This window comes from Haliaeetus leucocephalus, unplaced genomic scaffold, assembly GCF_000737465.1.
Source record: "Haliaeetus leucocephalus isolate CR32 unplaced genomic scaffold, Haliaeetus_leucocephalus-4.0 Scaffold1, whole genome shotgun sequence".
NCBI classification, from domain to species: domain Eukaryota; kingdom Metazoa; phylum Chordata; class Aves; order Accipitriformes; family Accipitridae; genus Haliaeetus; species Haliaeetus leucocephalus.
In genome coordinates, this window is record NW_010972437.1 from 14,874,751 (window position 1) to 14,902,064 (window position 27,314).

Genomic DNA, 27,314 nt, shown 5'->3' on the forward strand with positions numbered 1-27,314 from the left:
ATATGAGGAAGTCTAAGTGCTTTACAAATCTTATATGAGTTCAATGTTACCCTGCTGTACAGAAACGGATTTCAGTTCCCCTGCCCCATTTTACAAAAAGGAAACCAAGGGACTAGTACGGATTTGCCCAAAGTCAGATGGCAAATACATATTTTGAAACTAAGAATTGGACCTTTTTTGCCTATAGGTAATCTCAAATATTTTGTATCACTTCTTCACATTGCTATTCAATTCCCTTTTTTTGTATGATTTTTTCATTCATGGGATGGTGTCCTGGTTTCAGCTGGGATAGAGTTAATTGTCTTCCTAGTAGCTGGTACAGTGCTATGTTTTGAGTTCAGTATGTGAAGAATGTTGATAACACTGATGTTTTCAGTTGTTGCTCAGTAGTGTTTAGACTAGAGTCAAGGATTTTTCAGCTTCTCATGCCCAGCCAGGGCACCTGACCCAAACTGGCCAACAGTGTATTCCATACCATGGGACGTCCCATCCAGTTTAGGAACTGGGAAGTGGGGGGCAGGGAATCGCCGCTCGGGGACTGGATGGGTGTTGGTCGGCGGGTGGTGAGCAATTGCCCTGTGCATCATTTGTACATTTCAATCCTTTTATTACTACTGTTGTCATTTTATTAGTGTTATCATTATCATTATTAGTTTCTTCTTTTCTGTTCTATTAAACCGTTCTTATCTCAACCCAGGAGTTTTACTTCTTTTCCTGATTTTCTCCCCCCATCCCACTGGATGGGGGGGGAGTGAGTGAGGGGCTGCGTGGTGCTTAGTTGCTGGCTGGGGTTAAACCATGACAGATGGTCAATCTTGTGCTGGATTAGGTAGGGCACAGAGTCTGTACTAAGAGTGTGGGGAAGGGGAGTGACTGTATGGGCTATATAATATAGACAGTTGCCATAGTAAACTATCAGAAGACTACTACAGAAAATAAATAGAAATTATTTTAGTTGATAATGTGCGCATGCTGTTACCGTGAAATAAAACACTTTTTTTAATATGGTCTAACCGAATATTTAGGTCTAAAAAAATTCATTGTGTTTTGAGGTAACAAATCAATGAGTTGCTAGAGAAATTGAGCTTGTCAGTGGTCTTATATTTGAATAAAGGCTGGAAATTGACATTATTTTTGCTTTTTGAAATGTGATTTTAAAAATGGCTAGATTTTGGAAAAAATGTCAGATTTTTCTAGGTTGTGGTAGGAAAGATAGGCAATTTTCCTAGACTTTGCTCTTCCTTTCTTGGCACTTTGGTTTCATTGCAAGACAGACATAATTGATTATTAGTGGTTTTATATCTTTTAGTGCTTGTGGGATCATATTGCAGTCTATCAATAATAGGTAAGTGTATACAGAGTTCACTTTTGGTCACTTGGAAGAACAGCTCCTCCTCCTTCAGGCAGGTGCTTTGTTCTTTGATATTTGCTGTCCTTGTAATCAGTGACTTGGCTTACCTTCAGTTTCTTTAGATTGATCTCCCAAGTCTTCAATATATGGCTTCACAAGTTGTACAAGGTGCTTAACTTTTCCTTAACAGTCTTGACAGTCCTACTGAAGAAGATGACAGTTTCATTTCATTTCATGTCACTTCTAAAGTGTCCAATCTGCCTATTTTGGCTTTTATAAATTTTCTGGTTTGTACCTTGAGAAGAAAGCAAGGTATTCTAGAAAGTTGGAGCTATAGAATAGAAAATGTTGCTGGCAACAGGATCTTAAAATTCCCTTTCCTGAAGTTGACAGGAATACAAGGAGTCTGTGCATGATGGAGATTTTAAGTCTAATGCTAGTGTCACCTACGCTACTCTCTATATATCCTGTATAGTTTTCTGCATGGGAGCAGTGTTCCTTCTGCCTCTTGAAGGTATAATGTCTTCCAAATAAGAACTTGGGATTTACTGGGACATGTATTTTACATAAATTTGCTTTTTTGGATTACATGCTGGAACTCCGATTTGCCCTCTTCCCCTATGGACAGGCTTCCAGGTAATTGTCCCTAATCACTGGGTGACAGTTCCTACCTGCGCAATTATACACGTTGACAAGTCTGCACAGAAATCGTGTGGTACCTTGTGAGCCCTCTTCAGAAGAGAGGTTGACAGGCTTAACGACCACCATTTTGGATTTGAGTGCCTGAAATATTAACGAATCCTCTGTTGTTTTGTGTCTGTGCTTCAGTTCTCTCTGTTCATTCTTCACAGGGACAGGACAAATTTTGGAAATCTCCTGTTGTGGTGATTGAGAAAACAGTTGCTTTACGATGAGCAGTTACAGTTTATCATTGTGTGCGCTTTTTTTTTTTTTTTTAATGACAGGTGTAGATTTCTGAAAACATGAGAATCCTTTTGGCCTGGAAATCTTCCCTTTGGAGGAAATACTGGAAACTGGCCTTTTAACTGTAGACTGGGATATTTAAAGGGAAAGTCTTGCATTCACACCTGATAACGAAGACAGTAGACTTTACTAACATGCTTTTCTTTTTTTAACTAGTTGTGAGTTAACCTGCCCTTAAATATTTTTATGAATGTAGAATTTTTCTGATTCTCTCTAAAACCAAGACAGACTATTGCTAGAAGTCATAAAATAGTTCAAAATGCTAGAAATTTCCAAGTGCTTCCATTGTAGTTCAAATACACTCCAAATTCCCGTACCCTCTGCCAATATCAATAAGCAAAAAACTTTGTCTAGCAGGGGACAAGGTTGGAAGTTGGAGAACAAATGCTTCAGGCAAATAGCCTGTTAGTTAGCACTAAAGACAGAGGTTAGCACAGTATCAGGCAGGATCTCAGGGGAAGGATGGCACCCTGGAGTGTAAGACTTTTTAAGGCCTGGTTTTGCATACAATAACTGTGCATTTAACATAAATGTGACTGAAATTGTAATGTAAGTACAAAATGTGCAATGTTTTATTCATGAGGGAAAAATAATTGTAGAAATGATAAGCTAATGTTAGGTGCTTGTATCTTTATAAATAAAAGTGGCCTTTTTTAAAGGTGCTGACCATCCACTGTCTTAATGGCTATGCAGGAGCATTAAGAGTCATGTAAATGTCAGGTCATTTTGATGTAGGCATGTAAATATGGACTCCATGTGCTAAGAGGTTCTTTTTCTGTTGCACCTACCTGGCTTTTTTCACACGTTAGGACTTTGTTTGAAATTTGAAATTCCTCAGTACGGGGTATGGTCCTTCCATATGTTTGTGCTGTTTCTGCAGATTGGAACTTCCAAAACAGATGGCTTGAAGATTCTGAAGAATCAGACTTGGACACCCTTTCTTAAAAGTCTACAAAACACATTATTTAATTATTGTAGTGATGACAATTGAGTGTGGAGGAAGACTTGGGGGAGTAGAGTCCAGCCTTCTCTTGCTCCTGTCTCCTCCCACACTGATTACCTTATGTATGTACTCTTTTACTTATTCTTTGGAACGGTTTCTGATTTTTTTGCTCCTTCTGATTATTTTTTAGTGTAAAAACCAGGTGTTAAATACTGGGTTATATTTGTCAACATTGATTTTACATTCTAAGTTTAGATGATCAGTGGAATACAAACAATAATACATTTTATTTTGAAGCAACATTTCTTACAAAAATAATTTTTTTGAGGGGTAAAGATGCATTGCTGGGATCTTGGCTGATTTTTAATATATTGAAAAATGGAAAGAGGATGCGTAGGAAAGCTGTACCTTCTTGCCTGCTCCCATAGGCGATGAAAATGATTGATGCTTGTCATGCTCAGCTTGATGCTTTCCTCTTATAAGAAGATCTCGGAGCTGCTAATTTTTTACTTCCAGTGGCTTAAATGGAAGCTGGTGAGATGTTTCTTTTTGTGACCTTGGGAAGAACTAAAATCTCCTTGTATTTATAAACTAGACAGGAAAGAAGAAGATTTGAGCACTACTGAGGCAACTTTGTGTAACTGTCTACTAATAGGTGTAGTCGAGGGAAGTTAAATAGCTTGCTTTAGAACATAGCTTGAGAGTGTATGGTAATGAAAGCTGTAGTGACAACTTGTTCTCAATTAGCAGCTATTTTCTTGCGTGCTACTCCTCAGACAAATTTTCAGGGGAAAAAATGGAAGAGAGTGGGGATGATTGGCCAGCCTAATGCATGATGATAACTGCTAATAAAAATAAAGAAGTGGTCACTCAAGCGTCCTCATCTCCATAGGAGGTCAGCATAACTGCATCTTTAGCATAATCCTGCTACCCTTTGTTAAAGCATCCTCTGCTTCTGGGAAGAGAAGTATTTATTGCAACATATTTCCAAGGAAAAACGGGATTTTGAATTTATGCTTTTTCATCTGATCCGCTCCCCTTGGAACAAATACATTCCCAGCAAATCCTACAAGAGACTTTGCTTCAAACACAGCAGAAAGTGCAGACTGAGCAACTTTTTCTAATTAAAAACCCCCTCAAAGGTCACTCTTAACTGATGAGATTTACACCATCACATTCAATTCATTAAACTAAAACTGTAACAGAAGTTCAGAAGGGTCTGTTAGGTGGCTGCCTGTCTGTTGTCTCCTGCTGTATTTGAATCCCTTGCAAGGAAGAGAAAAAGGGCACAGCATTTGTGTTTTGTAAGGTAGCACGTGTCATAGCTGTGAGCTGGGTGATCCCTTGTCCTAGACTTGCTCAGGATTTATTTCCCTATACTGAGAAAGCTGAGTGAGAATACTCACAGAGAATATAAACTCTGTGGGTTTTTTCCGTTGTTTTTTGTTGGTGTGTTGTTCTGTTTTGTTTTAGCTGTGCTCCTGTAGTCCAAGGCCACCTCCAAGGCTTCCCACTCTCCGAGTTGAATGGCCGCAGGCAGCTCATTATCATGACTTGTGTTGCTGTCTTCAGCATTTTAAAAAGTCTTTTTCTATTTCTTCAGCAATAAGAGTGTAGTCATCTGCACTGTGACTCTTAACCCTTTTAAAAAGAATTTCTGTAAAAATCGTCCGTCAAGGGCCTCAGCATGGGCTGTACGTGCTCTTGCTGTAAAACAAGCACACCACCTAGCTTGATGAGTACCTGGAGAAAACTGTAGTTGCTAGTATGTGCTGGCAGGGTCCCTAGCCAGGGCACTGGCGTGGATTCTTACCCTGGCTGTACGGCAAGAATATTGAGAAATAGATCAGAGTATTTCAGTTGGAAGGGACTGACAGTGATCATCTAGTCCAATACTAGGGAAGTCACTTTAATTCTCTCCTTTCCTTTCCCCTTGTATACTGTCTCTCTCCTTTCTGGCACTTCAGCCTGTAAAATCTTTTAGATTCAGCCTGACACAGACTTACTGGAGAGGCTGATGAAGCTGTCCCTGACCTTCAGTGCTGCCCAGAGTAGGGCATGTTTTAAGGTGATGGGGTGCTGTTTTGTCTACTCGCCTGTACAGCCCTCCATCCGATTCACAGTGCACCCTGCTAGACACCTCTTTTAATTTCATCTTTGAATCCTTGTAAATACTGCAGGAATTTAATAATTCGTGCCGGTTTATCCTGAACCGCAGAACATTGTTTCTGTGTGACTGGAGTAGGAGTTTAAGTAAGTTGTGTGTGTGGAACAAGACCCCTACTGCAAGCAGGTTGTATTGCTACCAGTCTCACTTGCTTAGCAGCGGGAATGCTGCCAAAGCATAGACATCATATAAAACCAACTGTAGCCATCAACCACGGCTGTTTGGGCAGTATCAATCAATGAATTCAATATCAATGTGGTCTTTTTGCGTTTTGTATGAAATGTAAGTACTGAGCTGTAGCTTAGGCCTGTGGAAACTTTGGATTGACTTTCTCCAAGGTCTGCCTGTTTTCCATGGAAGACTCTGCTTTGAAATGGTTCATTCATGAGAAGAGAGAGATTTTTCACTACTTTAGAAGCGTGATTTTAATGTTTGCTGTATCCCGGAGATTGGTGTTGTGACAAGGGTGGCTGAATGTCATGTGGAACTCTTGAGCTGTCATTATTTATTGGCTGAAATATTAAAGCAAATCATCACGGACTTCATGCTGATCTAATATACAGGGCCAAAGTTTGTAACAGAATTGCTGTATATGTAGTTCTATAGAGAAAAGCAGGTTTTTGGAGAGGAGTAGGGCCATCAGTGTGCTTTAATATCTATGCGGTTTTCAGATGGAGTCCTTTTTCCTTGTTCTGATGTTTGGAAAGCATGGGTAAGCTGACGTGATTTTTTTTTTTCTTTTTTTTTTTTTCTGTTAGTTGGAGAGAAGCAGGTGGCAGGAGATACAGTTGCAGCTCCTTGCTCACTTTCCTACCAACTTCTGTAGAAACCAGAGGAAGAGCTGCTGTAACAAGTTAGGGCAACAATACATTGCTGATAGTTCATTAGATGCTTGAAATAAACATGTGTTGAAGTAAGGTAGTAATTAAGGACTGGCTGACAATAACATGCTTGTTTGTCTTTAAAGTAAGAACTTGTGTCTTGTTTAATGAAGGGTTTACAATGGTATTTAGGTTTTGTGCATGAAGTTCAGGTTAGATGTGTATTCTGATGAATATGGATAAATTGAATAAACTGAGAGGAGGATCTTTGGGATAAATTAAAAACATCTTGGATGCCCTTTGTCTTAAGGATGTCTGTGCTTTGGGACAGACAGGGTAGGCAGGGTAGTTTAACCTGTGCCGAGTTCCTTGCTGTTGTGGTCAAGAGCGTCACTAGCAAGTGGGCTGCTTAGTGTTTCCATTGGCACAGAACACAGCAGGCACTGCACTGTGGAGGGGCGTTCAGACTCTTACTGTTTAGATGGAAAGGGAATAATGTTGCTCAGTGTTACTTCACACTACTGAAAAAAGTAAATGTTGGGGAATAAATCCCATTCTTACAGATGAATTCATGCATTCGCTTCCCAATCTCATGACATTGAGTGGCTTTTGGGTGAAAATGCTTGTCTGAAAATACAAAGAGTAAAAAAGATGCATTCTGGACTTGATCACTCACTGTGTTTCTGAGTACCTGGAAGACTTTTATGGCATGTTTAATGTTGCATCAAATCTTCTCTACCTACTGCTCATGTTTACCTGCCTGTTTGTGTTTATAATAAAATCTCAAACATCTGTTTTATTTTAGGAACTATGTTACTATTCCAAGATACAGTACCACAGATAAGAGTTGATCTTTGTGTCAGGAGTCTCAATATTTTTCACTTTTTGTGTTTTGTCTACTTTTAAAAAATGAAAAATAGAGGAAATCTAACAGAGTATTGAGTTTCTTGACTGCTGTGAGGAATATGAAATTATTTTCTACTCTTATACAAAAAAACCTTCTGCGTTGACTTTAATGGGATTAGTCACTGTGCAGAGCTTCTGAAGACAGAGCACTTGTGATTTGCATCAATTCCATCCAATTCACTGATTCATCTGAATCATTTGATTCATCCTTCTTCAGAGAAGGAAAATACAGGAAAAAATACCAAAATGATCATGCGTTCTTTCAAACAGTCAATATGCAATAAGACTTCCTCAGCCTTTTCATTTGAAACTAAGTGTAAGCAGATTTAGCTTCAACTCTTCCAAGAACTTAATGGACACCCATTCTTCAGGACTCTAAAATGTGTACCAATGTTGAAAAATAATTTTTTTAAAATGAAATTTAGAAGTTGAAATGACAAGGGTAAGTCATGAGAGTTTGTATTGCCTACTTCCCTCCCATACCCCTATGTACTTAATAGAATAAACTTGGAAAAACAACTGAGGTAAAACACGATAAAAAATGTCTACTTTGTGATAAGTTTTTTGCATGTATATCTTCTAGAACATTTTATTTACTTTCCTGGTCCTCATATGATGGTAATTCTTTTCCATGTATGATGGTTTTGATTCTGTATGTATGTATATGCCTTTTTTTACTCGTAGTTCCAGTTCTTGCTTGTCAAAATTTGAAGCAGCTCTCTAGCATCTCCTGTTTTTATTTTCTATAGAATTGTGAGCATCTCAAATCTGATTGCCATTCTCTGAACTAACTCTAACTTTATCAAATCTTTCCACAGTTCTGCAGTCAGAGAGTTCTTGAGTTTCCCTGTTTATCCTCTGTGGTTTCTTCTTTAGCTTATATAAGAATGTACAGTTTCACTGGCTTTATTTACCTCTCCATTACAATTTTTTTTTTAAAGTGAATGCACCAATCTGTCCAGTGTCCTGTGGCAAGGGATGTCCATTAGCTAGATTTAGAAGTGGGATGTACTTTGCTCAGCTGTTTTGTTCTCAGTTATGCCATTGCACTAAAGAGAAATGGCTGTCTTTAGTATTGCATCCTAAGTGTATAGGTTCTTGTTTCAGTCATGAAGCTGAGAGAGGAACATATTTGGGCTAACTGAATCAAAGATTAAACTTACGGATATTTTAGCTTTTGTATTTATTGCAGGTAATTAAAGTGTATAGTGAAGATGATACTAGCAGAGCTTTGGAAGTACCAAGTGATATAACAGCCAGGGATGTATGTCAGCTGTTGATATTGAAGAACCACTATATTGATGACCACAGCTGGACTCTGTTTGAACAACTTACCCACACAGGTTTAGGTAAGGCTAATACTATACAATGGTATGGCAGTAATAAGGTGTTTGGTTTTCATTTTCAGGTAGAAGTACAATTGTATTAGAAAAGCTTGGAAGCAAAATGATGGGAGGGCGTATGTGAATTTGTTCTTTTGGGGGTTTGTTCCTTCTGTTTCTCTTTTTTTGAAAGCATAGCTATAAAGTACATTTTGTCATAGTATGTTTGCCTCACACTGCTTGATCTGCCTCTGTAGGAGTGATTTGGAAGACACTGACCATTAAGGTTCTTACTGCAAATTCTTACTTGCTTTTCTTTGGCAGTTCTTCCTCTTTTGCTTATCTCTAGCAAGACTTGGGTTATTTTCATTGCAAATAAAATCTTTGTTGTTTCCAACACACCTGAATAGAATCTCTGATGTGAAGGACAGAAAGCGGTTACACAGTGCTATTCTATCTGGACAATAGGACTCAGTCTTCGGAAGCAGTATCAGAGTAGGCTGTCAGTATTTTCCTTCAATACAGTCAGTTTGGATAGGACTACTTAAAAAGCAAAAGAAAACCATTCTTCTAAACTTCCAGTTATGTACCAATGAATTGTGTTGAAGTTACTTTATGCTTAGTATTTTAAGTTGCTGGAAACGAAATGCTCTGAACTCCTTCCACATCATCAGTGTTCCTCTAATGTAAAAACCCCCTTTTTCTATTACACAGTTTAAAAGATGTACTCTGTGGTTTCAGATTACAACTATGATTTTAACTTCTGGTCTCTACTCCTTTTTGTAGTATATAGACCTAATTTTGCAGTATCAAAACACATTAAGACAAATTAAATATAGGGAGATGTAAAAAATGCAGAACACAGGAAAGACTTCACTCAGCAAAAGATGAGTTTAGAAGCCCACTGCTAGAATGTAGTGCTGAATTGATACTCTAGTCAGACAATCTTACTTCCTTTTGCAGCACTATGTTTCAGTACTGTATTGTGTTTCATTTTGATAGGGAATTATATCAGAAAAATCTACTAGAAGACAAATGCCATAAAAAATATGGTTTTAATTTCATGTCACTCAAAGTTTCCATATTATTCTTGAACTTTGCACTGCACTACAGTTACCAATGGTAGTACTACTTCTGCAATGTCAAGGGCAGTTCCAGCTGCTAGTGCAAAGTGTGGCTTGAGAAAGAGGATGGTTTGGGGGCCTTCCTGCATTCTAAAATACACTGAAAACTCCCTGAAGTCCTTAATTCTCAGAAGAGTCTGCACTGGTACCTGGTAATTCCAGTACTGTTGATTTAAAAAACCCCACACACCGTCAACAAAACCCCAAACAACCCCCCCCCAACACACACCATGGATATTTATATGTGACTGAAAGCTATTGTTAAACTCCCTTTCTGTGTATGTATCTAGGGAATCTGGACTCGTGCAGTTGTGTAAAATAAACTTGACTGTGCATCTCTGACTGTATTATGTTTAACAGCCATATTTTAAAGATGAACTACAAAAGCTAAAACTGTTTTCTGCCCTTTTCTGCACCTTTATCCTATGAAGGCAGCCACAAACGTTTTTCAAATTTTTTTTTCTTGCTTTGTAACATTTCAAAGATATTTATAACCTTTTGCACTGAACGTATCAGTTGTAAGATGCTTCCAGCCCAGAGTAAGGTCAGAGTTAAATCTGGGTCGAGGCTATAAATGACTGACTGCTACAGAAGAGGCAGTATAAAAATGGCTTTAGACAACACTACTATATAAATAGTAGAAGTCTTTTCTGTATTTTATAGTGTGGCTGGTGTTTAAATAGTGTAGCAACTATTGAAGACACTTTTGACAATCCATGCCAGAACAATAGTGGCACTGTTTCTCTAGGTTTATTTATTTGCACGATACGCTTTTTGTCAAGTAGTGTGTTTGCTTCAGTCTGAAGGATTTCTTGGAAGATTTCCATATCAAATCATTAGTGAAGTTGCTTTTCCTAAGATTCTGAAATTCTCAAAATTGCTGGCATGCAGGTCTGAAGACCTGCATTCACCATATGGTCTTCTGATTGCTCCAGCTGCTTTAAGCATAATTTTAGAAAAGGTGAATTTTTCATTTTTAAAATAAAATTATTTCCTAGATGATGAGGATGGCAATTCAGCATTAGTAGCCAAGGAAAGGAATAACTTGAGATATAATCTATTTTTTTTTTTAATAATACTGAATAATAATAATGGATTTATTTTTATGATACTGTTAGATCTGGTTTTGTTTGAAAGGTTTAACATACTGATCTCGACTTGCTTTAAGTATATTCTTAAGCACTGGATGAGTAGCGTGGAAAAATATTTTTCAAATGATGATTTAGTTTTGGACTGTTTGCTATTTATTACTCTGTTGTATGTTTTACCCATGGAAATTTGGTCAGTCTTTTTCTGCTCCCAAGTTAAACGAATGGATATAGAAAGGAGAAGTACCATGAGTGAGTGTGTGTGTCTGTGTAAATTCCAGTATGATGGGAATTAATAATTCATTCATCAATTAGTGAACATTTTCTTTAATAACTAACAGCTGTCTGAATACTCCTGAATTAGATATAATTGCATGAATCTTAGTGAGCTGAGCACAGCGTTCTGCTTTTAATCAAGACAGACATTAATTACATCACCGGAGTGTGACTTTATTGCTGTGTGGAGGTATCTGCATGTGAAGGTTAAAAAAAGAAAAAAAAAAAATCCCACCTAAAAGAAAACATGAAACCACGGTCTGTATACTCCTGTTTTCACAAACCTCTCTGCCCTTTATTGTGAAGCTGTATTATTGAACATTAAGCATGGTTGCGTCCTCGCAGCTTTGCATGACAAGCGCTGAACGTGTGGTGTTGACTCGGGGCGAGTGGGCAGGTGAGATGGTTCCTCCACCTGCGCTGCTTCCCCGGGGTGCTGGCCGGTGCACCCCATCTGCCTGCCATGGGGCACCCACGCTGTGCGCAGCCCGCTGCTGCCGCCTCATCGCCCAGGATGCTCAGCATTCCTACCCGCCTCCGAAGTTTTGCGGGAGCCTGGGCTCCAAGTACAATGATTATTACAGCGCTATAAATCGCAATATATTTCAGAACCGTGTGCTTCTGGTATGTGTCCTGTTTGTCCGAAGCTATTGAATTCAAAGATATTCTTGGATGTTTTTCACCTTGTCTAAGATTATTGAAGGCAGCTGAGGTATGCCTAGATTTGGATGATGCCATGTCACCCCTGCTACTAGGTACCTTGGTGCTGGAGTCCCATACTTCCACTGCAATTCCCCTGTACAGGGCAGGCGGTGAAAACAGAACAGTTTTCCATAGCTGTTCTCCTTTTCAAGGAAAGTACTGTCTTCATCCTGAAATTTTTCCTTTTCTAGTGAGAAATTTTTGTTTTGACAAAACAGGCACATCGTCGTCGTGTTTCAGTCTCTCATTTTTATTTCACTATCTGCATTCTTTTAGGTAGTCTAAAGGCTCACAAAGCTCTATCTCTGCAATAGTACTGGGCAGTGGCTTTTCTGTTTTTTTATGTAGTTTAAATGTTTTTCCCCTGCTGGGTGGCTAGAGAGGAGGCTATTTGAAATGTGTTCTGTCATGCACTTCAATATTAAATCTTCTTTCATGCACTTTAGGTACTTTCCATAGTTAAGGAGACTGTTTTGGACTGTAGCAGGTGCTCCTCATGTTAGAAATAATAGTAACAGAGGTGGTAGAGAGGAAGGTGGACACTCTCCAGGCTAGCTGGAAGAGAAAAAATGATCTAACTAAACCAAAGTGCAGCTTTTTCATGGCAACATTTAGGGATTTGATTATGGGGCTGTGTTTTGGAGGGCACTAACTCAGTGTTTCAGTTCCTTCAAGAAAGTAAGTTGAATCAATTGTAAAATATTCTGTGATGTGACACCTTAAAAATAAAGAAATACCAGCATCCTTACCTATCCGTTGGGGTGATGCAGAATGTCTTATTTTTGTACAAGAAGTAAGTCTTGAGGAAATGGTATTTTCTTAAATGTCACAATGCCAAGCATTTAAGAGTTTTAAATGTCATCCCAGAGGAGCACTTTCTCTATATAAAACTGAAAGGAAAAAAAATGCTGGCTTTCAGTAAGAGCTACAATTCTTTAGTGTCTCTTTACCCCTGCATCTGAAGAATGTGTTTTGCAGTAGAGCAGCCTGTACAAGATTTTAAAATGCTCACTTTTCTTTCAGTATTTTGGGGGTATTTTTTGTTTTCTGAATTGCTTTATGTTTTTATTTGCTTCATTTGATCTGTTTACAAAATGTGGGTTCTGTGTAGCATCCTTAATCTCTGTCTTTATGGGCTCAAGAATGAGTTAAATTCAATGAAGAATGAGTTAAAAGCAGTGGAAGTTTAACTTCTCCCTATTTGATCTGTAGATCATGAGAGCGCTTTGTCTTCTGTTAGTCGTGAGCTTGATATTTTCCTATTGAGATGAAATTTAGCTGTATGAGTGTATTGTCTCTGAATTTGCTAGCTGGAAACTTCCTGAAGAAGCTTACAGATTTGCAGGCTACAATAAGGCTGTTACCCACCAGGTTGGACAGTGCGGAAGCATGAAGCAGTGATTGGCGAAAGAGGTGGCAAGAGAAGATAAATAAAAAGGTGCTATAGTTCTAGTTTTTTTGTTTAGCCAGGACCACTTGCAAAAATTTACCATTTAGATTCATTTAATATTACACCTAATTAAGTTTTTAAAAAAATCTATACTATTCTTTTATCTGTTACGATTTCTAAAAAATTTTCTGAACGGGCAGTTGTATGAGAGCATCAGCATTCATTTAAAGTATATCATAAAATCCCTTATGGTAATGCAGTGAAGTGGAGAAAATGTGATCAGAAAATTGTGAGTTACATGGTTTTTTATAATATATTTTTAATTGCCTTTTCCCTTTGAAACCATGATCAGAATTGGATGTTAAAACCCCATAATTGGCAGGGAGACATAAATTTAGATCTCAAACCTATTCTTAACCTGTAACTCATTGTTAGAGTGTAATTTAAATTTGGAGGTGCCAGTGATCATTTAAATAAAATCTACAACTTCGTTCATCTTCATCTTGTTCTCATTAGTTTGAGTCTACAACGAAGTACAAGTGGCCACAAAAACTGTACACTCATTTGGAAGCATGTTCATCCTTTTTTTGTAACATGATTTCATAAGCTGCTGAAATTTATTAAAAAAAAAAAAAAGAAAGTATAAATAGTGGCGTACAGGAATTACCCATAGTCTTTCAGGATTTATGCTTAACCTCCTGCACTGTGAGTAGTCCCATTGCATTACTCAGAATATGCAACATGTCAACGTACACAGCACATCTACAGGAAAGTTTATAAATTCTGTATCTTTCCCATAAGTGCATTTCCTATTGCTGTAAAATCTAAAAATTCACTCAACAATCTGAGTGGCAGAAGCAGTCTATAGCAGTGAGAATACAGATTCTGAACGCCAGTGCTGTGGTACAAATAACTGAATTCTTTGGCTTTTGTTCCCCTCGCCCCACTGCAAAGCCAAGCTACACATTAGGATTCACTTTGTAGGTTATTTTTCTGTTTTGTTTTCTTTTTTGTTTTTTTTTCATGGCTTACTTTTACCATTCCTTTTGCATATGCTACTTCTCTGGCTGCTAAAATTCTCAGTATCCCTGGTTTGTGCAAAAACATTAATGCACTGAAATGCCCTAAGTTCACTGGCAGTTTTGGAAATGCTTCAGAATATAGTAGGGGCTGGAGAGGGGATGACAAACTAGTGCTTTTCTATATTGCAGATAACTTTCACTTTACGAATGATACATTAGAGAAAGGAGCCTTAGAAGGACATTCCTGACACCCCAGGCAGGCTGAGTGAGTGGTTGAAGTGTTCTGCTGCCACCTGCCCCATGCATGACACAGCAGGAACTGCCTGGCTTCTGCAGGGTGAACGTGGATCTGGCCATGAAATGGAGGAAAGCCCTCTGCTGCCCCTGTAAAAGAAAACAGCAACAACAAAACACATCCCCCCCCGCTCACCTGTGACCTACCTCAGAAATGGGGCCCTACTGAGGTGGAACAGTAACGTGGTGTAACGTGGACCTGATTAATGGACTGTGTTCAGATTGCTTGTTTCATGTTTTGTGTTCATTTAAATTAATTTAATTTAATAATATTTTTATTATCTGACCCTTCTGTTTTCATGTTCTACTCTTAGGCTCTTTGGTGCAGGTTATGTGTTGGGTTTTTTTAATTTGTTTGGTTTTTTTTACAGGAAGAACTATAGAGGACCATGAATTAGTGATGGAAGTCCAGTCAAATTGGGTAATGGAAGAGGAAAACAAACTGTATTTTAGAAAAAATTATGCAAAGTATGAGTTTTTTAAAAATCCACTGGTAAGTCCTAACATTACATCTGTGAAGTGGTGCAATTGCTGTTGCTGCAGAAGAGTCTTTTGCGTTGCACACAGATAGGCAGAGTATAAAGCTGTTGGTGTAACATGAGTCAAAAGGAATAAATGGGAGGGAGTATATGGGATATAGGAATATATTGTAGTGCATGTAACTGTTGGCCTGACCCTTTGTTGTGATTGTAAAACATCCATGTTCATACTTCTTTTTTTTTTGGGTGAGGGAGGCAGACATGGGTTTAACTTTATTGAAGTTTGCACACTACGACCTACGACAAAATAAAATTTTTGAAATTGAGTGAAGTTTCCATCAAGTGACAACAAAATATAAACTGAAGCAGTGTGAGGAGGGGCATCTGTAGCAAAGATGATTTTATTGTTAAAGTAAAAATTGAATGTTATGGCCCAGTGCTGCCCAATGGCAGCTTCTCACTGCTGCAGCTAAATGACAACTGACACAAAAGGCCATGAGCAGCCATAACCTATTAGGAGTAAGTGAAAGTGAAGCCAAAGTTAGTGTATGTAAGGAGTGGAAAGAGAGGAGAGGAGACACAACTCATAACTCAAGGATGTTGCCAAAGGTTAATGCTGCTGATTTGGACCTTGGCTGATGGCAAAGGCCATGGAAGCAGTCCTGGCTCAGCAGGAGAAACTCACCATCTGGTTGCTCAAATGCATGGTGTATTTCGATCACTCCTAATGCTGTCTCTTATAAAGCCAGCTTGTTTCAGATGTCAAAGGGAGAAATAGCAGATATGTATGAGGACTTGAAAGGTGAAAAGTGGAAGGGAACTCAAATTAGCTACCTGTGAAAAGGATGAAAAGGTAAATATTAAGATACCAAAAGACATAAGAGATCTGAGCGTTTTTTTCCTGCTCTACCTCGGTTTATCTGGGCAAATCATGTAATCCCCTGACATGGAGATACCACTGCACTAGTGAAAAGTTCTAAGCTTGAGATGGTCTCCAGTTAGTAGAGAACCAGCTGTGGAACCAGCTATGGAGTGTGGCAGACACGCAGCTATGACTAGCATCAGCAGCTGTGGCTCATCAGTCCTTACTGTTCCTGTTGAGTCATTCTTCTGGGTACTGTGGTCCCAGGTGTAGCAAGAATGCTTTATCAGAAATGAGTTGATATGAATTAACCCTACCAGTAGTTCAGTTTTATTAAAAATGAAAGTCAGTGGACATTGAGTGGTCAAGGGAATATTACCTTCAAACTTGTCCAAGCCTTGAGAAAATTCTATTAGTAATGCCCAAACTCTTGGCTGGTTCATATCTGCATGACTATATTGAACTTCCCAGCTGCAGGTCAGTCCCATAAATTACCCCTTGAGCTTTCCTTGGTAGTGAAATTGGCACTTGAAATGTGGACTTTTTAACCACATGGTATTAATGTAGTCAGATTTTGATAATTTGTATCATTAAAAAATAGACAATTAAAAAAACCTGAGAGGACTTGTTCTCTATTAATGGAAGTTATTCCAGAATATTTTATTGGGTTTCTAGTATAATGAAAACAATAGAAAACAATGTATTTTTCAGCATGTTGGTGTATATCCTCTCTACTTTGTAGCATATTGAATCCCCAGGCAAGTCTTATATGTCAGCAGCAATAGAAATTACTACTAGAAAAACAACACTAAGGGCCAAGTACAGCAATATGACTTGCACTGCTGTATGAAACCCTCTTGCTTTCAGAGACCATTCATGTTTTCTCAAAATTCTAAGTTTTTCAGCAAATAATATATAGGATGTCACAAACTTAGGAATGATATTAAGCTTAAATTATTGGATCAGAGAATCTGCAGAATTGCACTGCATTGAGAACTTTAATTTTACATCCAAAAGAGATAGGAAGTTTTATATTTATTTTTATAGAACTTTGATACAAATTGTTACTGTTACAGAGCTTTTTTCCAGATCATATGATATCTTTTCCAAGTGAGACCAATGTAGCTGTAAGCCACACTGGGATATTACAGGTATGTAATCTTTGAATGAAGATGAGCCAGCATAGCTGAGAATTTCCCACGGTCTGTGTTGTGTGAGCATAGTTCTTTGTCACTGTTGGATCTGTTGCTAGGTTTAAGTAACTCAAAACATGGTTAATAACCTTTTTTCCTTATGAGATATGAAGTGATGTGTCCCTTCCAGACAGTTATTATATGACCACACTTGGAAACTTGCGCATTCTTTCAGAATCAAAGAGTGCCAAAGCAGACAAAATGCAGTAAAAATGGTTAATACCTTTATTGGGTGTTTTAGGTGAAAGACCCTGTTTCCTTAAAAGGATGGAGTGCTGCAGTACTGAGCACATACTTAACAGCAGGCCTTGGTAGAATACTGAGGAGCTGGTAATGTGATAAAAATGGATATAAAAAAAGAGTTAAATGGTTAAATTTAATGAGTAGAAAATTTAGACTGACTAGTATGATTTGTTAGCTTGAAGGCTACTGTAGCCTTCGGAGAAAAAATATGTTAGGTCACTCAGTGTTAGTCATCTTTTAAGTGGACACAAGTTTTTAATTTACAGTGGGAATAATTTCACAGAATGACCATATCAGGGATCATCATCTTACTTCTCAAAGAGGGGAAAAATGAGTAATAAAGGTGGAAACATACACATCACTCTTGTTTGCTTGTCACTAGAAAAATTAATTAATCGAAGAACTTCCACTGGTCTTAAGACAACAACCCTATGTGTAAGTTTTGAGGATAAAGAATGATTGGAAAGGCAACAGAATAACACAAGATATTTAAGGAGGAACTAAAATACAGAAATTAAAAAATTTTTTTTGCATCTATATAATAAATTCTACCTTAGCATCCACCAGTAAATGAAAAACATTAAAGAACTAATTCTCAAAGCATTCTTCTGTATTAAATAGTTATATCTTTATAGAAGCGGGTGTTAGTCAGGAGATTAAGATTATCCCAAATATAGTAAAAAATGTTTCAAATTAAATTTGACATGTTCTAGATTCTCTAAATCATACAAACCTAAATAAAAACTTTGTAATTTCAGAAGGTGCTGCATATCTATATGAAAATTGGTTCACTTTTGCTACCTAAATAGCAAATATATTTTGCAGTTTAATGTAAACATTTAATTTAGAAAATCTTGTTCCCTGTGTTAATAGAACTTGATATTTTTGCTTGCAAATGTAATTTGGTAGTTTGAAAAAAATAATAAGGACTTTTATAATGGAACTGTTTGCCATATACTCTTGCACAGAACTTACTTAAGCCTATATTGTTAGATGTAGAACATATGCAGAGCTTGTGGGTAAGATTAAGAATAATTCTAAATATATATATTTATATCCCATTTTGATAGCTTAACAGATTTGTTGTGAGGTCTCCTCTGTTGCTGTTTTATGTTGTATTGTCTGATTAATTGTATTTCATCAAATAAAACTTACTAGGCACAAAGTAGAGAATACCTTTGTGGATTGTGCAGCTGTTATGCATGTTTCAGCAGAAGCTGTTGGGTAAATTGTTTACACTGAGTTGCTATTTCCTTGGAAACTTCCATTAAGACAGGTTAATGGGCTTGTGTTATTATTTGTGATGTGCTTGGTCAAGTATCAAGAGAGACATTAGTTTTAACAACTCAGTGCTTACAAGTGATGAAAAAATCACTTGTGATACTTCTGTAGCTTTTTGTGGATTGAGCTGTAAGCAAGTAAAATGTTTTTCAAGTATGTTTTTCTTGACTTTCATTGAAAGTGAAAGAGTGAGTATTTTGGCTGATGACTTTCGATCAGGGCTTCTAAATAGCCTCAAAACCAAAAAGAAGTTTACCTGTCTTCTATCCACTTAGCATGTGCTAAGTAAAACTACTAGGTCTGACAGATACCAAATGTCTATGTATACCTAAGAGAGAGGTTTAATCTCTGCCGTGGCGATCTTTAGCCTAAAAAAAGAAGTGTATCATTGTGTGGATTAGAGTATGTCTGCTCTGAGACACAATGCTGTATGTACATGTCTAGTGGTAGGCAGTGGGGATCATTTGGAACTTGCTTTAGGTTATTTTTGCCAGTTGGATGCTTTAAAACATGTCAAAAATGAACGTAGTATGAAGATTTTAATCTGAGGCCTCTCCTCATAGTAATGAAGTAATGAATTATTCATAGTAATGAATTATTTTCAGAACTTGGGGTGGGTTGGTTGGTTGTTTTTTGAGAATTAACAACTTTCATAGGTGAGCAAAAAATTAATTCACTTGGTCTAGTTAGATGTGAAACTGTTGAATGCAATTTTAAATGGGGCTTGTGACTTGTTTAAAACATTTCTTATTTTAGACATATTCATGTACGTACTAGATCCTTTTGTATTCATATTCATGACAGCATTTCCAATGAATAGACTGCACAGCATAGATAGTGTTGATATAATTGAGTCCTTCTGAGTTAGTAGGTGAAACCCTAACCTCACTGAAGTCAATACATTTTTTTTAAATTACTTTGAAGGGTCAAAATTTTATCCTAGGTTTCTTTCATTTTGTTTTTGTCTGCAAATAACATTTCTCCAATTTTGTAATTCTGTTTTTTCAATCTTTGATTGTATTTATAGCAGAATTCTTTTCACTGTGCAGTATGTCAACTAGTGTTTTAAATTTAACAGTGACATCTTCAAAGTAGAAGGATGAAATTACTTGGGTAATTACACATTTCTCTGGTTTTGCTTTAAGAATAGACCTATTCCCCCCCACCACCCACCATTTCATTGTTTAACAGATGCAATTGATAGTCAGGTTCTGTAGGTAGACTTGAAGTTTAGAGTTCAATTCTTCTATTGACCAATTTAGCTGCTTCTTTCTAATAGCTTTTTACATATAATGTGAATACATTAAAAAAAGCTATTGTAAATAGCACATGTCCAAGCCATCTTCCAGAGCAATGAAAAAAAACTTGCACCTGATGTTGAATATATTAAAGAAGGGAGCATATGTCTTTCCTAAATAAACATTAAAAAAAATGTTAGATATGCAAAAATTAAGTTAAAGACAGAACAGGATTACCAAGACAAACCCTCATAATTTTGTGAAAGGTAGAATTACTGGTAGTGTCTTTCCATTTTGCCCTTTCCCCATTGCCATCTCTTGCCCCAAGTTCTTAGTTCCCATTCTTTGCTTTCACAGATTTAAGATTCAAGCTTTCATTTCTTTAAATCTCTCTGCCACAGCAAGTCCCTCTTTCTCTGACCAATTTCTCATCTGACTCTGTTCCAGTCTTCAGGCTGAAATAGCCGCACTGAATTTCAGCCTCTTATCAATCTCCTAGATGTGTTCTAGTCTGCCTGTTGCCTTTCCCTATCTTCCAGTCTAGGTTTTGCTGGCCTTTCTCCCAGTCTAAACCCCTCAGATTGACTGAAGTTTATAGGAGACCATACTGAGAATCAGTATCAGTTCTTCACTGGAATTACTTGGTGCCCCCAAAATTTATCAGCAGGTTCAGGGGAAAATCCTGCTCATTCGTAGTAGCATTGTGCTGGATCATGGCTGGCTATCATCACATCTTTGAAGAAATCAGTCATCAAATTCAAACTTGATTCATAGATGGTTTCTTTAACTCTCCGAAATAGTGTGTAAGTGCTCAAGAAGCAGCCACCTTAGCAAATGTTGTTGTCTCCGCTACTGCAACCATTCTGTCATTGAAAATGTTGAATGTGCAGACAAATAAATTGTATAGTTGGGAGTGCAGCTCTCAATCTTTATTGCATTCAGTGACATCTAGTATTTCTGCATTTTTTGTTATTATATTCACCCAAGACAGTGCAATGTTTTTCCTCTTCTGTTGTTTTTTCACTTGTTGATTGATTTGATATTTTGGTTTGTTTTTTTCCAACAAAATACATTTATTTGCTTTGGGTTTTGTTCATATTGATTTTAAATTAGTTGGTTTTACAGCTAATCAAATCATAATCGAGTCCTTGATGCTGTCCTATATTAGTATCTGAAAGAAATGGTGACATTTAACACCACTCTACGTATCACGTTATGTATTTCACTGGGTGGGGGAGAGGGTGCAAGCTTATTTCTGCATATTGTGTGACCAGTAATCCCTGTCTGCAGCATACTATCATTTAACTCTCCTCACTTCTTCTTTGTACATTAAGGACTTTACTTATTTTTCTTATTTTTGTCCTATTTTGATTACTTCTTATCTGCATAAACAGGGATCCATTCCCTTCTATAAGAAACTTACGTGTACCTCCACTAAAAAACCCCCAACAAACCAAAACAACAAAAAAACAACCAATACCAACCTGCAACAAAAAAAACCCAGGGAAGTTATTTTTTCTACTATCTTTAGTTTTAGATGTTTTTTACAGACACTCTGAAATATTTTTACTGCTCATTCCTTCTGACAGTTAATGGTTTTGTCTACAGCTTGTTCATGTTATATTTTCTCACACAGTCCTTGGCTGTCTTAGAAAGAAAAAGTTTAATCTAGGATTGCCTTTTCCCTAGCATTATTGCTGCTTTATTTTAATTGATAGCATGGGTACAACAGTGACTGTTGAAGCTGAGCTTTGTATTGCTCTTCCACTTTGGTCTGCTGAGTAAGAAAAGCATTTTTCATGACAGCACTTCTGGTTTGAAGCTCTTATGGCAGAAATCCTGGGGAAGACACTTGTGCAAGCTGGGAGCCAACCACTCCTGTCATCTTCAGCAGAGATACTAAAGCCAAAAAAAAAATGCTCTTTTGTTTTTACCTAAATTGACTCTTTTAGAGTTTTCTAAAGCTTCCATTTGACTTTGTTCATGGAGTTGTCATGGTTTAACCCCAGCAGGCAGCTAAGCACCACGCAGCCACTCACTCACTTCCCCCCCCACCCAGTGGGATGGGGGAGAGAATCAGGAAAAGAAGTAAAACCCATGGGATGAGATAAGAACGGTTTAATAGAAGAGAAAAGAAGAAACTAACAGTAATAATGGTAACACTAATAAAATGACAATAGTAATAATAAAAGGATTGGAATATACAAGTGATGCACAGTGCAATTGCTCACCACCCGCCAACCGACGCCCAGTTAGTCCCCAAGCAGCGATCCATCCCCCCCACCTCCACTCCCCCCAGTTTCTATACTAGACATGAGGTCCCATGGTACGGAATACACCGTTGGCCAGTTTGGGTCAGCTGCCCTGGCTGTGTCCCCTCCCAACTTCTTGTGCCCCTCCAGCTTTCTCACTGGCTGGGCATGAGAAGCTGAAAAATCCTTGACTTTAGTCTAAACACTACTTAGCAACAACTGAAAACATCTGTGTGTTATCAACATTATTCTCATACTAGAGCCAAAACATAACACTATACCACCTACTAGAAAGAAAATTAACTCTCTCCCAGCCAAAATCGGGACAGGAGTTAAAATGCTTTTTGAATTCAGCATTTATATTCACCATCAGTGAACCTGTTAATACATGGCAAATGGGAAGATTAACGGGCTGGAACACCTACCAGGACCCACCTGCTTCAATGTGGCTGAAATAGCTTAAACTGCATTTGCCCACAGCTGTGTACCAGCAGCACACGTAGATAGATGTACATAGTCTTATTGTAATTTAGCTACTGAGGTGAACAGTGGTGAAGCTATTCATAATGCATTTCTAGTTGTGGGCTAGGACACTTCCCTATCAAATGAAGCCTGCCCATGTTACTGCATTCACACCAGCCGAATTGAATTAGCTCAGGTTGGTCTACGGATGGTACAGTCATGCATCTGACTGCAAGGTAGCAAAACAATAAAAGGGAATGAAACCTTGTGTGTCTTGGTTGGGCTGCGTTATTTAGTGGCCAAAGAACTTGCTGTACTTCCAAAATCACATTCACTTCATCATTTTGCTGCAGTCCGGTACTGGCCAGTCTGTCTTTTGCCTGGTAATCAGTTGCTTCATGTCCTCAAAGCAGATTTTCTGGAAGTGCCAGTGGACAGGAGGAAAATGCAGCAATGAAAGCTGCAGATATCAACCAGAAAATCCTTTGTTCCCTACTTCTGTATAAGCCTAGATAGTATTTATTATACTGCAGGCCAGCCTGGGGCAAGGTTCCTTGAAGAGCTTAGTGATAACATAGATTCCTTTGCACGATGGAAATTGAAGAATTCTAGGTTAGTATGTTTAGATGTGAGTCACACTGAGAAGTTTTATTGGAAGAAGAGTAATAAAAATGAATGCATTACATGGAATTAGAATAAAGTTAACATGGTTGCCAGCTTTTAGTGGGTACTTTTGCAGACTGAATGAAACTGTGTACTTGGTCTTAGCAGGATAACAGCTGTGTTGCACTCTGACAATGTCTGGTTGAAATGGCTAAAGAGAAGCCATTGAATGTCTTGAGTGGAGGCAGGAGCTGTTTTGGTGACTGGCTCAGCCTCTTTTCTTTTTGGTTCAACTAAAGCTCCTTAAAGCTCTTACTTAAGCAGCACTTCAGGTCCTGAGACCTTTGTTCCCTCCTTTTGAAAATGGTAATATCTGCCTGACCTGCATGGTTTTGTGATTCAGATTTTGTGATTTTTTTTCTGAATTAACTTTAACTCAGGTCAGTTCCCTTATCTAGATTGTAACACAGGTGGGAAGGAGAGATGGCTTTTTTCTTTCTTCCTTCCATTGGTAGCATTGATTTGCAGTTTTATATAAATAGGGTCTGAGGTATGGGATCAGAACTTCTTAAACTGGTTTTGTTGCTGAAGTCAACATATTGCATAACTAATGCTCTCATTTCAAACCATATGTTCCATATAAATATGTAACTTGCTTAGCATACCTTGGAGTTGTGTAACATTCTACACGCCTTAAATCAGAGGCACTCTTAATGGGATTAGATGCAATCATAACTGAATTACTGTGGTGATAGTGGATTTAGGGGTTTATTCCCCTTAGTCCTGTCTGAGTATGTTAATGAAACAGAAAGATCGTTCCAGATGAAAAGAAAAATACATGTCTGATATTCTCTTTCAGATGTTCCTAAGCTCCAGCACGTATCCTGAGATTCATGGTTATTTGCATGCAAAGGAGCAGGGAAAAAAATCGTGGAAAAAGTTGTACTTTCTTTTGAGAAGATCTGGCCTTTATTTTTCCACTAAAGGTACATCTAAGGTAAGGGAAGGAAAAAAAAATTTAAAAAAGAGAGAGAGAACTATGCGGTTAGAACAAATGTGTATGTATTTATCATTTGTTGTAATAATAACCAAAATTTGAATTTCAACTCACAGTGATAAAAAGGAAGAAAAATATCTGTTTATTATAGATAAAATCTAGAGAGATACTGAGATATTGTCTTAGAAACAGCAGTTTCTTTTTGCTTAATAACTTTGCCTCATTCTGGTTAATATATTTTCAATCACTTAACAGAGTGCTCTTTTAAAATGAATTTTCAAATAGTAGTTAAAATTCTGAAGTATAAGTAGATACTCTGAAAAGTGGACATAATGCTTCATTATCTAAAATAAACAAAAACCTATGTATAGAAGGATTTTACAGGAAGATTTTGAGAGTTCTCAAATTTTGTCACTGGACAGTTTTTTATTTTACTAGTTCAACTGCTTGATGACAGTACTTTAAATGTGATTACATTAAACAGGATACATTGGAGTTGAGACACCTTTTACATAAACCACTTGAAACAATGTTTTTTCTTTTTCTGAATTTTCTCTGTTAACTGCCAGAGTATTCATTGAGCTGTTTTTGTATCCTTCAGCAAATTTCTTTTGTTTGCTTCCTTGACTTAATTAACCTTAGAGGATGGAGATAATGGTTAGAAATAGTACTGGACAGTTATTATTACACTATGTTGTTTTTCAGATTATGAAAGTATATTTTATTTTGATGTTCGAAATGCATACTGCTCTCAAAATGTGACTCCTGCTCATAATATTATTGTCATTTGAATTTAGTGGATGTTTTCCCAGAAATGATATCACTCGTACTTTGGTTTTTATTCCTCTCTGGAAGAATGAACTCTTTGACTAGTTTGAGGTGGTTTTTATCTGCCTTGTAAAATTAATGTTGAGTTGCCTCTTTCTAGATTTGATGAAGTCACAGTTAAAACTGCAGTATGGAAGACCGTATTTTGGAACAGGATAACTACTATACTCTGCTGAGTTTCTTATCTGGAGAGGCTGGCTAAAAATAGTCTAACTGTATTACATTGCTCTTCTTTTTAGGAGCCAAGGCATCTGCAGTTTTTCTGTGAATTCAGCAATAGTGATATGTACATGTCTTTGACAGGCAAAAAGATTTCTGGAGCACCAACAAACTATGGATTCTGCTTTAAGGTACAAGCTTATTATTCTGATACATATTAAAGCAAGCCACAGTTTTTAGGTAAGCTTAAGTTTCTTTAAGGTTTTTGAAAACAATATTCAGCTGTCTGTTATAAAATAGGAGAATTAGTGGCTTTTATTTCAACAGGTATTATCTTCAAGATATGCATTAATGCTAAAAAAATGTGCTGTGGCCTTCTAGCCTAACAAATCAGGAGGAACCAGAGACCTGAAACAGCTCTGTGCAGATGATGAACAAAGTAGGACCTGTTGGATGACAGCAATTAGGTTGCTTAAGGTAATTTTTCTGTGTGGAGTTAACTTCTTGCTTAAGTTTACTATCTGAAATATTGATATTGTGTGGTAGAGAAGTAACATAATTCTAGGTTCCCATGTAATACCAATATTAATTTTGTACTCTGAAAGTTTATTTTTCTTCATCCCAACAAACAGAGACCAAATTACTGGAATCATTGTAGGGTATGTGATGATGTCCTGAAGCCTCGGTCCTGCAAATAGTTAATGTTAAGCATATGCTTATATGTAACCATGTTGAGTTCAGTGAGATTGTTTAGTGATGTTGAACAAAGCGACAAGAATACACAAGAAGGGAACTTTTAATATGTTTTTAAAATATGTCTGTGACAAAATAGGAATAGGTCAGTTGGTGTATTAAATGGGTAGTATTTAATGCAGAGTGTACATTTATAAAGGCAGCAGCAACAATGATGATGTTGTGCATTTCCTTATCCTAACAGCATTTGACCCTGGTTTTTAATGGTAAAGAAAAGCATATGTTATCTTTTACATCTGGAAAAAAAAATTTCTTGGCTTAGGTTTATAATTTAAAATGCTAACCATGTTATTTTCTGGTTTTAGTATGGGATGCAGCTGTATCAGAATTACATGCAACCATATCAAGGTAGAAGTGGCTGCAGCCCTTTGAATATAACATCTATGGTATGTCCCATAGTAGCTCCATGAATAAATACATTGTTTCTGCCATCATGCTATTTTTTAAGTAACTTGTGTCAGTTATACCACTGACCTGATCCTGCAAATCTTTGCATGTGCGAATGCTTGCTGAAATCTTTAGGGCTGTCAGGGTTGACTAGAGAGCTAATTAATTAATTAATTTACTTAACACAAATCGAGTCGTTCAGACCAGTTAACAGGCTTTTTCCCTTTGTCAAATCTCCGGTATTTTGAGAGCTCGTTGGCTTATTATCAATGTCAAAAAGAATGGAAAGAGGATTTTGGAAACAGAGCAGCAGAACTATAAATGCATTAAAAAGCAAGCAAAGTGTTTAAAGTTACAGATGCTGTAAATGTTGAATTTTAAAGCTATAACAAATCCTTTCTGGTATATAGTAATACTTCTATTTTATTATTATTTTTTTAATATAAAATATTAAGTACTTGAGATGAATTTCAGCTGGTGTATTACTGACTGGATTTCAGAGGAACACCATAATTTGGCAGAATGGGGTTTTGGAGGAACAACAGCCTATATTAGATGCTGTGTCCATCTTCTCAGTCAGATAGTTGGGATTGGATCAGGTTGTCCTTTAATATCTTATGTTATCCCAGTTCTTTCCGAGTCATTTGACTTCAGTCTTTTTCATGGATGATTTATATCACTTTTGTGGTTTTTGTTGGCTACATTGGGTAAAAATTACTTGTTGCAGGGACTTGTGATGGTGATTTTTATGGTGGATTTTTTGAGCTTTTATTATAGTTCTTGCTGTTTAAATGCCTAAAATATGCATTTGCTATTACAGATATTCACAACAATAGTTTTCAGTGATATTGCTAATAAGCATGGCTTCAAAATTGTGCTTAATACACTGACTGTGTCTTTACTTTCTCTTATGCGAAGCTGTTACAATAGCTGGCTGCTGCTTTTATAATGGATCCGGGAGCCATTACTGATTCTCTGCCCTCTTACACTGTTGTGTGCCTTTTAGCTCATGTAGCTTCTGGCACAGGCAGAATCTATAACCAGTATTAAGCATGGCACTGTTTTTCTACTTGTGTATAATTCATGAATTAAACAGCAAATTGGATAAACTTGGGAATTAAGTGCACAGGCTAATGAACATACTTCATAGGGGAACCACTTCCATGTTTCACATTCCTCTATAACTC

The 27,314-nt window shown here is 37.3% G+C and overlaps 1 protein-coding gene across 1 annotated transcript in view; it reads left to right on the top strand.

Annotated features, from left to right (window-relative positions):
• GRB14 (growth factor receptor-bound protein 14) overlaps window positions 1-27,314 on the top strand; it is a 49,929-nt gene that overhangs the window by 12,737 nt on the left and 9,878 nt on the right. The window contains exons 2-8 of the mRNA XM_010567530.1: window positions 8,365-8,521; window positions 14,762-14,883; window positions 16,808-16,882; window positions 23,863-24,000; window positions 25,068-25,178; window positions 25,369-25,464; window positions 26,046-26,126. Coding sequence (XP_010565832.1) covers window positions 8,365-8,521; window positions 14,762-14,883; window positions 16,808-16,882; window positions 23,863-24,000; window positions 25,068-25,178; window positions 25,369-25,464; window positions 26,046-26,126 — 780 coding nt within the window. The remainder of the gene's footprint in view (window positions 1-8,364; window positions 8,522-14,761; window positions 14,884-16,807; window positions 16,883-23,862; window positions 24,001-25,067; window positions 25,179-25,368; window positions 25,465-26,045; window positions 26,127-27,314) is intronic.